The sequence below is a fragment of the Mustela putorius genome, unplaced genomic scaffold, assembly GCF_011764305.1.
Source record: "Mustela putorius furo isolate JIRA1106 unplaced genomic scaffold, ASM1176430v1.1 tig00000179_pilon_pilon_pilon, whole genome shotgun sequence".
Classification (NCBI taxonomy): Eukaryota; Metazoa; Chordata; class Mammalia; order Carnivora; family Mustelidae; genus Mustela; species Mustela putorius.
Genome location: NW_025421305.1, coordinates 12,719,886 through 12,736,005, shown reverse-complemented (window position 1 = coordinate 12,736,005; position 16,120 = coordinate 12,719,886). Strand labels below are relative to the sequence as shown.

General features: G+C 45.9%; 1 protein-coding gene across 9 annotated transcripts in view; it reads left to right on the top strand.

Annotated features, from left to right (window-relative positions):
- Window positions 1–1,257: 1,257 nt before the first annotated feature.
- The window catches only part of RUBCNL (rubicon like autophagy enhancer), a 41,522-nt gene continuing 26,659 nt past the window's right edge, over window positions 1,258–16,120 (top strand). The window contains exons 1-2 of one of the 9 annotated variants that reach the window (XM_004759203.3): window positions 1,258–1,351; window positions 14,847–15,449. In XM_004759203.3, the coding sequence (XP_004759260.1) occupies window positions 14,945–15,449 (505 nt within the window). In that variant the 5' untranslated portion in view covers window positions 1,258–1,351; window positions 14,847–14,944. The other 8 variants (XM_004759202.3, XM_004759200.3, XM_004759199.3 and 5 more) reach the window with 8 other exon arrangements.

Here is a 16,120-nt window from a genome sequence, read left to right as displayed (position 1 = left end):
TATTTATTTATTCGACAGACAGAGATCACAAGTAGGCAGAGAAGCAGGCAGAGAGAGAAGAAGAAGCAGGCTCCCCGCTGAGCAGAGAACCCGATGTGGAGCTCTATCCCAGCACCCTGAGATGAGGACCTGAGCGGAAGGCAGAGGCTTTAACCCATTGAGCCACCCAGGCGCCCTGAGACACTGATCTTTAAAGTCTGATTGTGCTTTACTAGCTGTGTGACCTTGGGCAAGTAACTTAACCTCTTTAGGACACAGATTTCTCCTTTGTGAAATGGAAGCAGATGATTTGCTGTTTGCAGGAATGTTGATAGGATAACTCAAAATAATTTGGAAAAGTATTTGGTACATAGGAGAGCTGCACCATTGACAACCCTCCATCCTTCCAGCTCCCTTCCTCGCTTCCTTCCTCCCCACCCTCTTCCTTCCTTTCTTCCTTCCAGTTTAATGTAAGCCCTTCCCAGTCTGCCTTCAGCCTATCTGAATTCCTGAGACAGAACCCCCCAAATGCACAGTCCTTTCAGGTCCAAACAACTCTGGTCTCCAAACAGGCAGTGGGCACGTCACCCAAGGTGGGGTGGTTGACAGCTAGTTTATCAACGGGCTTTGATACTGGATCCCACTGTCTTCTGAGAGAGCAGAGACTGCCTGGAGCTGTCCCTTAGCCACTCCATCTAGGCTGTGCCAGGGAGAGGGTGTTCCAGAGAACCTTCCAGCACATAAAGGCCAACACACCTGTGACCTGGTTCCACAACCTAGAAGTGACACAGGACAAAGCCAAGCAACTAAGGCGGGGACGATGCGGTTGGTTTTATCCCCGCAGAAGGGATTCTTCTAAGTAATCCCAGACAAACTTATCTACCTGTTGTTATGGGGATAGGCAACTCTGAGATTCCTTCCCCAAGAGAGACTGGGGCGCCGCTGGAGTGCGTCCAAGCTCCCTAGGGGCGAAGGGACGGCATGCACTCTGCCCTAGGAAACTAAGTCAAGGCTTCGGTTTCTAATGGTGGAAAACTTTCTGTTTTGGTTGGCAGCTTTCCCCCAGCATCCACCTGGATCTGGATTCGACCCCCGCAGCCTAGCTGTGATGGAACAGCAAACCCTCGCCTCAAGAATACAAGGTGAGGATGGGGTGGGACGAATTCCAGTGAAGTCCTCGGAGTGGGGCTCGCCGTGGAGCAGCCCGCTGAGGTCACGCTCGGGTTAAGTTTTAGGCCCCCGCGGGGGCGCGCAGAGTTCTATGCAAACAAATCCCAGTGACTCAGGAGGACCGTTCCCCGTTTCAGGCAGTTGCACCGATGCAAAAACAGCCGCTTGGGGCGTCTGGGGCCCGGAATTCGTCGTCCTCCAGGTCTGCGTTTTCCTCCGTGTTTCAGCCCCCGACAGCGCGGCTGCGTCTGGTCCCCCAGCGAAGGCAGGGCCTGATTTCGGGGAGGACCCCGGGGAGAGGGAAGCCCGGCTGCTCCCGGCTGTCCCAGCCCGCGGTCACCCAGGGCTCGGAGGTGGGCGCCGGGGACTCGGGCGCGGGGGCTGGAGCAATGCGGGGGCCCCAGCTCGTTCCGGCTCGCGTCCTTCGCGTCTCCCATTAAGCCGCAGGCTCGGGAGCGGCGCTTGGCTTCCCCCGGGGGCCTTCTCGGATTGCGGCGGGAGCCCGAGATTTTGGCTGGGGGTGGGGTGGTGGTGGCGTGGCAGCGTCAGGGCGCCGCTCCCCCCTCCGCGCGCCCTCTTTCCGTCGCGGCGGCGCGCGCTGACCTGGCAACGCGGATCCACGCGAGCTGGGAGCCCACGCGCCGCGCTCACCTGGGGAGCTGGGGTGAGGCGCCCCTCGGGTCCGGGGGCGCAACGGGAGCCCGGGGTGGGGGCACGCCGGCGGGGGGAGGCTGTCGGAGCGGTGGGGGTACGAGGGGAGCCCGAGGCAGGGGCACGCCGGCGGGGCGAGGCTGCTGGAGAGGTGAGGTGGCGCGAGGGGCTCGGGAGAGGCTTTGCGCGAGTCGGGGGACCCTGCCCGGGCGGGGTAGTGCAGAGGCCCCTGGGGGAAACGTAGGAAGGGGCTCTAATGCGGGGGGTGGCGGATTTTTTTTTTTTTATAGAACTGACTTACAAAAGGGAGGGACCCTGAGCTGGGCTTGGATCCGGAAGGCTCGGGAGCGAGACCTTCAGGCACTTTACCGCTTGGCGGTGCAGAGCCTGCACCCTGCGTGGACCCAGGCTCAGTGTTCCCAGCGCCTTGGCTTTTCTCGGTTCCCCAAAAGCGCGCAGACAGCGAAGGCCCGCGGAGGAGCTCCTCCCCAAGACACCCAAACCTAGGGATATCTGGTGGCAAAAGCCAAACTTTTTGCTACTTCCCCGAGCTAGGTGAGAGCGGGAGAGCGCAGCATACTGGGTGGTGGAGCGCCCGTGTCAAGTTCACCTGCTGAGATTGCAGCGGGGAAAGCCGAATTGCTGCGTTTCACCCCCACCCCCCTCCAGCCTGCCTGTCGCTGCGCGGTGAGGTTTGCTACCCCCATCTCCTGCGACTACTGATGCTGTCAGCTTGGAGAACGTGGAGAACCTTCGGAAGAAGGGTTGTTCGTCCTTAATGGAAATTAAGACTAGCAGGAAGGGGCATATTCCAGAACTGTGCTTACTTCGTGATTGCCGTGGAACTTGGAAGGATGTTCGAATTGCAGATGGGGTGGGAAAGTTCAGAGGACTGAGGGTCAGCAAATTCAAGTTTCCTATACTCCGTCCTCAGGCCGAATAGCAGTGAGGTTTTGTCAAGTCAAGAAACCTCATGGAATCTGTTTGCTTATGTGCGAAGTGGGGAGATAACCCCTGCCCTACCACATTGGATGACTTGTAACGAGGGAGGGGAGTGTTTTGAGAAGTATGTAGAGTGGTTTCTGTAAATGACGGTTATCACCGCATTGCTCCCCACACCTCCCTCCTGGCCGCCAGCAGAACCTCATTTGGAGGGGACTTAAGGCAGCACGTCCTGGAAGTGCGGGCATTTTCCTGCTTACCTGCCCAAAATGTCGGGATGCGTCTGTTTCTCGGTGTGTTGTGGCAGTTCTTCTTCCCAGCACGACTACCTGACACTGCGCATCACAGTGTGACATCAGGGGACAGGAACTTTGCCTTCCTCCTCTTTAGGGCCTGAGGGAAATGCTAAGAAAGTTAAGGAAAGTTGGTAGTGACCACCAGTGGGAGGTGGGGGGAGGGTTAGGTTTGATTTGCCATGTTCTTCGTGAGAACATTTAACTCTGAAAACCTTCGCTTTCTGAAGTTGGAGTTCTTGTTTTCTGATACGGGAAGACTCTGTCAGGGCCAAGGATAAATATGCAAAAATCAGCATTTCAATTCAAATGATCTTTAGAGGAAGATAAGTAAAGAGCTAGAGAAAAGAGTACAGTTGCTTGCCCGCAGGTTTTCTCCACCCTTCTGGGGCACACAAATAATAGCATTGCCAAATTTAAATAGTTTCCCTTTTTACTAAATTTAGATCCATATTTCTGATATGGAAAGGAAAAGGGTCACAGGGTTGGTTGTGTTACCGTTAGAATTTAAGCAGATCCTTTTAAATAAGCATGTCCAATCTTCTAGCCATTATAAACGTGAGCAATACTAATGCCTGTGTGTCTTATTGTATATATCTTTTCTAAAAAGATAAATAAGGTAAGCTTGTCAAGGTCACCAAGCTCTCTGATTGGTTTTTCGTTTTAATTAAAAGTAGTTGAGAGGTGACTCATTTACGAAGTGGGGTAATAAAACTAGGTCTCCTTATTGTGCTGTGGTGAACTGAACTGGAAGTTTTTCTAAAATGGTGTTGAATATTGTGTGCTGGATTGAGAATTCATTTAGTTTTCACAACAGTCCTTAAAGAAACTGAAGCACAGAGAGGTTAAATGCCTTATCCAAGGTCAAACAGCTGGTAAGTAAAGAGTTTCTCAGGTTGGCACAAAAATTACATTTGATTGGGACCCTGGTGTTTTTTTCTTAACTTCTGCACTGTGTTTTATCCCACATGTACAGGCAGCATGAGGGGGAGATTGAGGGCTCTGGAGCCGGGATCCACATCCTAGGGCTTGAGTTTGCTGCTGAATTGCTGTGTGGGCTTCACATTACTTCCGTTCTATGGGCCCCAGTTTTCTCAACCACAAAATAATCCCAATAATCCTATTGAATATTGAACAGAGGCTGTAGTTCTCACTGGAACATGAAATGTGAACTGTGAAAGAGAAACATTTCCCGTATGTAACAAACTGCAGAAATGATTCCTAAAAGTCTAGTCTTCACTTCCAGAGACAAGTGTTTTTGCTGTTCTCAACATAGGCTGGAACATGACAAAGGGGAAAAAGCCAAAATAATCTACACACTTCAATGTGATCTGCCTAACAATTAATGTTTGGAAATTATTTTTTAAAAATACTTTAGTTCTGTTCTTGGATCCTTAGTTTTACACTGAAAGAGATAAGTGTAAACTAGGCCTCAAAGTTTTTTTGGGCAGGTCACCCATGACCAGCAGATGCTTTTGTCTTATTTATTTTAGGAGCTAAAGACCAGAGGTTGGGGTGGCCTTAAACTCTTCCACATTCTTTTATTTCAGCAACTTGTAGTGGGTCAGACACAACTGTGCAAGAAATGCATGTAAGCTACTTCCTTATTCTCTCTTTCTTTATTTGGAGATTATTCTTAAAAGCTAGCTTGAGGGATGGCCACTTTAAATATGATGGGTCAGGAGAGTTGAACTTTTGTTTATGCACATTTTGAGGGTATTTTAAGCAATATGGCTCAATTGTCTAATCATTTCAACTGTCCTACGACATATATAAAATGGTGTTTTTTGTTGTTGTTGGTTTTGGTTTTGGTCTCATTCTTAGTTTAAACTCTTGGTCCCTGTGGGGGACTGGGGCCCAGGGAGGGATAAGCATGCCCATGTCACTGACATTGCCAGCAGCCCCTTCGTGCTTGATAAATTTTGAGATTCTGGAGAGATGTTTGGGTCCATGAGATTTAAAGGTCTTTCCCTCACCCCCGCACCGTTGCAGGTAAGAATGTGAACTTGGGAGCAAGACTGCCTGGGTGTGAAATGCTCCAGTTTCAAGCTATGCCTCGGGTCCTAGTGTTGTTATAGCTACCTCATAGATTGTTAGAAGGATCAAGTCTGTGTGTGTGTGTAGAAAAGTCTAGAACAGGGCCAGGCCCAGAGTAAAGGTCGTGTAAGTGTTAGTTAGGAACTGATGATGATGGCTAAGATAATAGAAGACGAGTGCTCTGGGGGAAAAAAAAATAGGGCAGTAAACCAGGATAGGGTATATTTTAGGGATGAAGTTTTAAAAAGGGTGATGAAGGAAGTCTCCTTCCAAAGGCAAGTTTGAATAAAGAAGTGAGTGCAAGTAGAAGCAGATAGGGGATGCAGGGAGGCAGAAGGGTATAGAGGTGTAGGAATGGAGAGGTAATAGAGAAGTAGGTCAGAGAGGTAACTCAAGGTTACATGGACAGATATGGCAGTGTTGACGGTTTTTCTTTTTTTTTTTTAATTTTTTAAATTAAAATTCAGTTAATTAACATATAATGTATTATTGGTTTCACAGGTAGATGTCAGTGATTCATTAGTCTTATGTAATATCCAGTGCTCATTACTTCATGTGCCCTCCTTAATATCCGTCACCCAAGCCCCTCCCCTCCAGCAACTCTCAGTTTGTTCCCCATGATTAAGAGTCTCTTAGGGTTTATCTCCCTCTCTGGTTTCATCTTGTTTTATTTTTCCTCTCTTCCCCTATGATCCTTTGTTTTGTTTCTTAAATTCCACAGATGGGTAAGGTCATATCATTGTCTTTCTCTGATTGACTTATTTCACTTCTAGTTCCACCTTCTAGTTCCACCCACATCATTGCAAATGGCAACATGTCATTTTTGATGGCTGTTTAATATTCCATTATATATCTATACAACATCTTTATCGATTCATCTGTTGATGGAATTTTTCTTTTTTTTTAAAAAGATTTTATTTATTTATTTGACACATAAAGAGATAGAGAGAGAGAGAGCACAAGCAGGGGCAGCAGCAGGCAGGCAAAGGGGGAAGCAGGCTCCCTGTTGAGGAAGGAGCTGGATGTGGGGTTCAATCCCAGGACCCTGGGATTATGACCTGAGATGAAGGCAGCTGCTTAACCAACTGAGAAACCCAGGTACCCCTTTAATTTGTTTTCTTAAATTTTTTTTTTTTTTTTTTTGAGAGAGAGAGGGCACACACATGTGCAAGACGAGGTGGGGCATGGGTAGAGGGAGAGAGAGAAGCTCAAGCAGACTTCAGGCCCAATGTGGAACCCTACCAGAGTCTTGATCTCACAACCCTGGGATCAAGATCTGAACCAAAATCAAGAGTTAGACACTTAACTGACTAAGCCACCCAGGCACCCCTGTTTTTGTTTTTGTTTTTTAGCTTTTACCTAGGGAGTTTGCTTATGGAAAATTTCAAACTAGAAGTAAAGGGATCAGTACATGTACACTTCTCCCATTTTCAACAATTCTCGAAATGGCCAATTGGGTTTCACCCATAATTTCTGCTGGCACTTCCCCACTGGATTATTTCAAAGCAGATGTCAGAAATTCTATCAATGATTTTTAATACGTCTATATATACTTCTCAAGGATAAGCACTTAATCACACAGAAGCACAATACTTGGGGTGCCTGGGTGACTCAGTGGGTTAAGCCTCTGCCTTTGGCTCATGTCATGATCTCAGGGTCCTGGAATCGAGTTGCACATCAGGCTCTCCTGCTCAGTGGAGACCCTGCCAACTCCCCACGCCCCTGCCGGCCTCTCTGCCTACTTGTGATCTCTGTCAAATAAATAAAATCTTTAAAAAAATTAAAAACAGAAGCACAATACTTAACTGTGTTGATTTTGTTTCCCATCTGTAAGTTGGGACCAGCAGAACCTCCCTCTCAGTGCTAGTTTCAAGATGGGGTTGTTGATGTCTGGACCATTGTGTAGGGTCCAGCAACTGGTGCTCCATTGCTGGTTGCCATCAGGTTCATGGTGTTGTCTTTACCAGCTCTTGGTTTTTGTTTTTTTCTCTTTTCTTTTTCCAGATAGGTCAGTGGTGGCAATTTCACTTCTACTTCCCCTTTCCTCTCTGTACCTACTTTAGGCACCCATATTCTGTATTCCCTTTATCTATGCTCTGTTTTTCCCTTCACTTTTAGTGCCTGTGTTTGCAGCCTGACTTACAGTCAGTTGTCCTCTGAGCCCCCAAGCCCATGTCATACCAGTGCTCTCTAGGCTTCCTAGACTTTTTTAGAAGGGAGATGGGAACTTCTTCCCACTTCATTTTTTTGGACAGCATTATTGAGATGGAGCTAGAGTTCACATAACATACAATTCACCCGTTTAAAGTGTACAGTTCGCGGCGCTGGGCTGGCTTGGTTGGTTAAGCATCCAACTCTTGGTTTCAGCTCAGGTTGTGACCTTAGGGTCATGGAATCGAGCCCCACCTTGGGTTCCATGCTCAGCTTGGCATCTGCTTGGTATTCTCTCCCTCTTCCTCTGCCTTCCCCCTCTCAAACAAATAAATATATCTCTAAAAAATGCCACTTTTAAAGTGTACAGTTCAGTGGTTTTAGTATATTCACAGATGTGTGTCATCATTGCCACAGTTAATTTTAGAACATTTAGAGCCTCAAAAATGTACCCTGTACCCTTTAGTTATCACTCTTGATGTTTTCATTCCCTCCTTCCTCCACTAATCTATGTTTTGTCTGTGGGTTTACTTATACTGGACATCTCATTAAAAAAGAAGTATCTATCAATATGAAATATCCTTCTGACTGGTTGTTTCACTTTGTATAACATTTTCAGGGCTCACCCTTGCTGCGGCATGTCTCAGTGTGTCACTTCTTCCTATGGCCGAAGAGTACTGCATTGTCTGGTGGTCACACACTTTGCTTACCCCCCCATCAGTTGATGGACATTGGGGTAGTTTCCACTTTTTGGCTATTGTGAATAATGCTCCCATTCACATTTGTGCACAAGTGCTTGTGTGAACATCTGCTTTCATTCTCTTGGGCGTATACCCAGGAGAGGAATTGCTAGGTCAAATAGTAACTGTATTTTGAACCATTTGGGGAACTGCCAGACTGTTTTCCGACATGGCTCCCTATTTTATTTTGCCCAAACATGGGAGACTTGCCATCATTTAAGGGTAGGTGCCTACCCTTACTGTGGGTGAATGTTTGTATTAATATTTTTTGTAAGTCTTATTCAGTTGTCTAATGTTCATGGATAGATAATTTTTTTGTTTATCATTGTTTTTTATATAAAAGGTTTTAACTAAACCATTATTTGTATGGTGGTAGGTACCTTTAGGTTACAAGATGATTTATTGGAAGAAAGAACAAAATTCTATTTTCATGAATTTTTAAGTTACATGATAACTATATTAGAATAGCTGTGCACATATAAGGTTTATAAATAAATAGTCCCATACTGGAGATCTAGGTACAATAATTTTGTTTGTTTATTTTTAATAAATAGATATAATCATAAAATTCCAGGCACGGTGTTCTAAAAACATGGAAGCAAGCATAGTGGCGTGGTTCTTAATCCTTCGTTTTGTGACAGATCTCATGGGAAAATTCTTAAAATTACTTTGCCAGTGAAATTGCAAACATCCTAATTTGAGCACATGTAAATATCAGTGGAAGGAGCTTTGGATCAGGTCAGACTTTTGGTTTTTTGTTCTATGTCTGGTAGTTATTCATGGTAAGGCTTTGGGCAAGTCCCCTAACATTCTTGATTTCAGTTCCCAAATTAGCATAGTAAAACCTGAGATAATTCACATTATCATCACATAGAATGAGAATGGTTAAGTGTGACATACACAGACCACAGGAAGTTAGTCATTTGTGCATCTTGGGCAACCTTGCAGTCTTCTTAGGCAAAATATCTATGTTCCTTGGTCTTTGCCTTTGTTGGGTCTTCCCCTTCTCACCCCACCCATTTGTCATAATTACTTTCTGTCCTTTCCTAGTGTTCTTTTGACAGCAGACTTTCAACATTAAGGGTCATTGTCGAAGGTCAAGTTGGTCAGGGAGGAGTCCCTGGGATGCCACCGCCACTGTTGCAATGTAGCCCTGTCACCTTCCAGGCGCTCTTCATGTTAGAACACAGAGTTCGTCATGTGTCGTTCAGTGGCGGTAACCTTGTAGCTGTCAGAAAATGGCAGTTTGCTCTGATTCCTGGCCACTTTGTGGAAGCCGTGGAGCCACTTGACTGGGCATCTTAATGGTTTCTGTTTGGTAAGTGATAGTGTGAGTCTGTTTAAAGTCTAAGCTTGAAGGGAAGTAGATCAGAAAAGAGGAAGAGGACCAGGGAACTGTCTTAACCTCAAATAGCTTACACGCTGACCGTTCACTTGCATTTGTTTATTATTGAGCCTGCTCGGTAAGCCACCATAAAATCGGCATACATGAATCTTACCTTTCACCTCCACTCTTATTTGTGATTTCTAGTGTCTAACTTCCTTTATTCCGAGGAAACGGTTGACAGGAGTTTTAGGTCATGATCTCCAGTTTCTTCTATTGATGGACATATATTCTTGACTTTCTTTCTTGGGCAACAGAAACAACCAACAGAACCATACTTAGGTAGTGTTTGTTCATTCATTCATTCATTCTTCTTTTTTTTTTTTTTTGAAGATTTTATTTATTTATTTAACAGACAGAGTTCACAAGTAGTCAGAGAGGCAGGCGGGGGTGGTGGGGGCGAAGCAGGCTCCCAGCTGAGCAGAGAGCTGGATGTGGGGCTCTATCCCAGGACCCTGCGATCATGACCCAAGCCGAAGGCAGAGGCTTTAACCCACTAAGCCACCCAGGCGCCCCTCATTCATTCCTTCATTCATTTTATTCACACTCAAAGAATATATTTGCTGAGCACCTATGATGTGCCCCTGTTCTAGCTTCTGGGAACAAAGAAGTGTCCCAAGTACAATGTTTTTAAACAGTTACCCTCAGAGATTTTACATTCTAGCAGGTGTCAGTCTTTGAGATTGAATGAAACAGGAAGTCATGCGAAGGAGTAAGAAGAAAACTAGAGGTGGGTAGGAGGAGAGGCATCACTGGCTGGGACAGTGGCCGTGACTTATATGGGGGGCCATGGAGGCGTTGCTGAGAAGGTGACATTTAAGATGAGTCTTTAATGCTCCCAGTAAGTATTCAGTCCGTAGTGAGGGCTCAGGCAGAGAAAATCTAAAATCCTAAATCTGACATGCTCCTGTATATTCATCTGATTGTTAGGGGTCCTAGCAGCTAAGAGCTGCTCTTCTGCCATCAAAGTGCTGGCCGGTTAGGGTCTGAAAGACTTTTGTGAGGTCACTATAGAGGTCACGGTGGTTCCTGCCCAACTGAGTCATCCACCCCTTTTGCAAAAGTGGCATCTTTGCAGGCAACCCTGTGGCTCTGAGGTTGCCCTCATGATGCGGTCATTCTCAGCAGAACCACTGATCTTAAGGGGCAGAGAATCACCCAGAATGACTGGGCAGGGGGGATCCGGGAGTCTCTCTCTTGTCTAGGACCTCTGCTGCTGCATGTGTGTTAACTAGTAATCTGGCCCGTGCTCTACCTCAACAGACCTCAACAGGAAAATCTCAATAGAAATGGCGGTACGCTCTGATTTCTCCTCCTTTAAAATGTTTTTGAAAATTGATTTTATCTTTGTACCTAAGCCTCTCTGATTCAAAAACCCCATTTGTGACAGTCGGAAGCATTTCGGGAAGATGCCAACCATTGTTTGGGCCCATATTACCTACTGCCTGTCAGCACTGAAATGTGTGAATGTCTGGGTTTAGTCACCGTCTCCCCTCTAACCAGAACATAAGTGACTGGAGGAATCACGGAGCTTATTTTACTCCAGTGCTTCCAGACAAAAACAATACCAACCATGTAGTAGGTGCTCAGTAATAATTTGTTTAATCGAATAATTGACAAACCACAAGCAAGGTGACAACCAGCAGCACAGCGATATAATGGTATCTCACCAAAGATCAAGCAGTGGAGATGTTGACCTCTGGGACTAGGGCCTGGTCATCCTCTCGAGAAGCCAACATCTGCTGGGTATTTGTGTGAAACAAAAGCATCTTTCTAGAAGGAAGTGGAGCAAGTACCTGCTTCTGAAATTATTTTTGAAAAGAAAGTCTGTTTTGCTCCGTTTTGTGCTGTTAAGTCAATTCTACATCTGGGAGGCTCAGAATTAGCATCACCCTTTTTGAACTATTACCTTTAGTCTGTTAAAAAAAAAAAAACAACTCAGGAATCCCTGCTACTTATCACTAGTTGTAGGCTATGCATTCACTTCTGTAATTGTCTCCCCCACACAAGGACAGCTATGACGTGGAGAGAACTGAGTGAGTGTAAAACACAACTTCTAGCTTCATCCTCTTGGAAATACATTATCAGGAGCTATGGACTCAGAACTAAAACCGCAACTTATAAAGAGAAGAGAACCAGTGAGAGAAAATCAACAAAAAGCAACACAGACAAATATGTTCATTGCTATATGTTTTATAATAGTGAAAAACCAAAAATAAATTTCTGTCAGTAGGAGTCTGGCTCAGTAAATCTGGATACATTTATACTATAGAAAGTGGTAAGATAGTTAAGATAAGCACCCTCAAGACCTTGTTGAGAGAAAAAGAGGTTGTAGATTCTGTCCAGGATGAGCCCTTGTGTATGAGTCCCATCTTCTGACCTGTCCTATGTATGTTAATTCATAGGAAGAGGTTGGAAGTGGTTACCAGTGTCCTTTCTGGGAATGAGGAGGAATTGGCAGGTTTGGGCCCATGGGCGTGCTTCACTCGCTCTAGGCTTCTGTGTGGGGGGCATTCCATGGAAACATGATCATGATTCTCATTTGTGATGTTGAAGCCCAAAATTATTGGAGAAGAAAAGACAGGCGATGAAGAGAAATTGGGGCAGTGAGTGAGATTTGAGGTTTGGAGAAGGAGGACAAAGCGCTTGAGATGAATTCCGGAAGTCGCCCCCAGAGCCTGTGATACTTGGTGAGGGGTGATTTGGAGCTTATGTAGTATTGTGCAGTATCATGTGTATCCTGTCTATGTGTATGTGTCACTTTGAAAGGTTTGACCTAGAACAGAAGTCAAGAAAACCCAAGGAACTGTGGCACAGCTTTCCTATGTACCTTCTTTTGGTCTATTTGTAAGTGTTGGGTGAGAAAAATGTCCTATCATTAGAAACACGGATTCACTTCTCTCCTTGTGCTGATAATTCTGCCATGGTAACAGAACAGGTGTGTCTACCACAAAAGTCCTCTCTCCAGCTCAAGATATTATTTCCAGTTTGTTGGATTTTCCTCTTCAGTCCGGATGTGTGTTGAGTCCCCATGGAGAGCTGTGCGCCTGGTGGAGAACAGACGAGATCCCTGCTCTCACGGAGCTTATAGGGAGGGGGCAGAGGGGAATGACAGTGAGGAGCTAAAAATATGTCAGGAAGTGAGACGACTATGATGGAAATTAAGCAAGGTGATGTGATAGGGAGTAATGGGGAACTACTTTAAGAGAGGTAGTTAGGAAAGACTTCTTTGAGGAAGTAATTTATAAACCAATACGTGCAACGGGACTGACAGGAGTCAGATGTGTGATCGGTTGGTGGAAGAGCAGTCCAGGTAGAAGGGCTAGAACAGCACCATTAGGGTGGGCAAGAGCCTGTGGGACACAAGAGTTTGCTGCGTGGTTGGGACTTATCGGGGAATAGACAGAGATAAGTGAGAGTGGTCTACAGGACAGGATCATTGTCATGCCCTAAGAACAAGGTAAGGATTTTGGATTTTATTACAGATTCGATAGGATCTGTCAAGGGGCTGCTGGATGACTAGGGGACTGACATCTTATGTAGGCTTATGAAAGATCTCTGCATACCTCTTGATTGTACGTTGAAAAATATAGAAGCAGGGAGACCCGCTGGGCAGATGGAAGGAGACCCAAGTGGGAGAAGATGGTGACTTAGATGAGGGCGGTAGCCGTGGATATGAACTTGCTAATGGATGAAAGACGAAGAGTTAGGGGAAGATAGGATCAGGGATCACTTCCAGATTTGGGGCCTCAGCAACTGAGAGGTATGTTTCCTGAGATGGGAAAACCAGGGAGGAGCAGATGTGGGGGGAACTAGCATCTTTTTGAATGTGTTAGTTTGCCATGTCCCCTGGATGGATGTCGGATAGGCAGTAAGATCTGCTAGCCCGTGGTCCCAGGGGAGGTCAGGAGCCGGGATCCAGGTGGGAGCCATCTGCATACATAACGCTAGTTTTTAAATAAGTTTTTTTTTTTTAAGATTTATTTATTTATTTATTTGATAGACAGACAGAGATCACAAGTAGGCAGAGAGGCAGGCAGAGAGAGAGAGGGGGAAGCAGGCTCCCCGCTGAGCAGAGAGCCCGATGCGGGGCTCGATCCCAGGACCCTGAAATCATGACCTAGCCGAAGGCAGAGGCTTAAACCACTGAGCCACCTAGGCGCCCCCATAACGCTAGTTTTTAAAACCCTGAAACTGACTCCAGAGTTTCAGTCACCACCTTGCACCCCTGTTCTCCACCCTTCCTTTAAGCTAAGCTCACTTAAGCCAACTGCTTCCATCTCTACGCCTTCCCCTTGCTGACTTCGCTTTTGCTGTTAAGATTACTTGAGCCTCGTAGAGTGAAGGACAGTGGGAGCAGTAGAAGGACACATGCTGGGCCTGTGATTACGGTGACCAGAGTGCTTCTCTTTGGAGTAGCTCTCAACATTTTAATCATGGCTGTATTTACTGGAGCCAAACAGTGAGCTTAAGAGTGAGCCAGCTGGGATGCCTGGGTGGCTCGGTGGGTTAGGCTGCCAACTCTTGATTTCGGCTCTCAGGTTGTGAGATCAAGCCCTGCATCAGGCTCCACACTGGGAATGGAGCCTGTTTAAGATTCTCTCTCCCTCACCCTGTGTCCCCCTTCCTTCTCTCTGTCCCCCACCCACTAAAAAAAAAGAAAAGAAAAGATAGATTCTAGATTCACAGTGTGTTCTTTAGATATGAGAAGCGAATCACAAATTTCTACTGCGATTATAATTCAGTATTTTAATCCAAGTTACATAAAACAAAGTTTTTAGTGCTAGGGGTTTTCAATGTCAAATCCCACTTGTCTACTTTGTTGTAATACAATCACAGACTAAATAAAAACAAGAAACTAAGAAACTATGGAACTATGAAAATGTGTCTCTACTTCCCCATGGTATTCCCATTTGGGGTTTGACATTTAATTTTATTGGAATAATGCACGGCTGTCTTACACTTTCATTTGTTTTATCACTAGTATGCATATATGCCTTTATCCTTATGTAAAACAATCTTTGATTATCTTTATGCCTTGAAAAACCCTTTCTTGTCCTAACATCATGCTTCTTTTTTTTTTTTAAGATTTATTTATTAATTTATTTGACACAGAGAGAGAGAGAGAGAGAGAGAGAGAGAGAAGCAAGTAGGCAGAGAGAGAAGAGGAAGCAGGCTCCGGGCTGAGCAGAGAGCCGGATGCAGGGCTCGATCCCAGGACCCTGAGATCATGACCTGAGCCCAAGGCAGAGGCTTAACCCACTGAGTCACCCAGGTGCCTCCCAACATCGTGCTTCTTGTGTCTGCTGCTAGTTGTATTGCTAATTTGCTTATTTCTTTATTTATGTGTTTGTTTAGTTATTTCTTATAAATCCAAGGGGAATTGACTGTACAGAGTGAAGTACAAACTTACTAATGTTTTTTTTCTTCTCCAAAGATTTTGGAGTTTAAAATATGACTGGGTTCTTACTTATCTTGAATGATTTTTGCTTGTTGCAGATAAGCTGTCTGCCCCCTCCCCACAACTGGCATTCGGGTGAGTTCAAGGCCCTAATCCAGTAGTACAGTGGAACTCACCCCACCCTGAGCTCGGAAAGATGGTGTCACAGTCTACAGGCCGACACGATTCTCCAGTGGACTCATGGGACAGGGACAACAATGACCCTGGTGACACTGATGTTTCCCCCAGCCTCCTGGACACTGACCAGCCTCCTTGCCACTCAGACGTCAGATTCATAAGGCACAAAGCTGCCTGGATTAACCCCCAGTGTGAGCAGCAACAGTCTCAGGATTCGCCCCCTCGGGTGCCAACAGTGAGGAAGAGTGGGAACCACTTTGGAGAGGACACCGCCTTGCCCCTCAACCCCTCACCATTGTTTCTCGGGGACTCCATGGTGGAGACATCACTGTCAAAGGATACCGCAGACTCTGCCCAGGGCTCAGGGGACAAGAGCAGCGACCCCTCTTTTACCTCAGTGGAAGAGCAGGCGGTGTTCCTAGGACACTCTCCTCAGATGTCTTTGTTCACAAGCTCCTCTCCTTGTCCTGAAGTGGACCGTGCTTTTCTGCAGCCTTCCCAACTGACAGCTTCCACGGATGAAGGTAACCCCGGCCGGGAATTTACCTCATTCCTGTCTGTTGCCATGCCGGCCTTGCTTGGTCTAAAGCTCGTCTTACGGTCTTTGTCATGAGAAAAAAGTCATGGTTTTCCACTTTGATCAGAGGCTGGTGCATTAGCTCATTTAATATTGTCTCCAGCCCAGCTGTCCGGATGGTCACAATGGGTAAAATCAGGTATTTCTGTTCTCCGTCGATAGCAAGGGGGTGGCATCTTTGCTCAGCTTAGTTGATAATCAGTGCCAGCTGCCATCTTTGAGCTGGTGTGTGCTTCCAGGAGCTACTGGCGCATGCAGTTGCCTGAAAAAGAGTATTGGAGGTGCTCTCAATTCAGCGTGGTGGGGTGGGGTGGGGTGGGGAGTGTTTCCAGACAGAGTGGGTTCCGTTTCACATGGGTACTTTCCTAGGAGATGCACTTGCTGCCTCATCTCTATTTACCTAAATGGAGTGTGACTAGAAAATAGTAAGATTGAAAAATGGTAATAACAATTCCCCCAAAGACTATACAAAAGATGGTTGTTGTTGTTTTTTAATTAAAGCCAGGGTTCCCATTGCTCTGAAGTAACTCACATATTCTTAAAAAACTGGAATTCCTAAAATAAGATAATGCCTGCAAAATGCCACACAAGAGTCAATAAGTTATCTACTACTGTTCT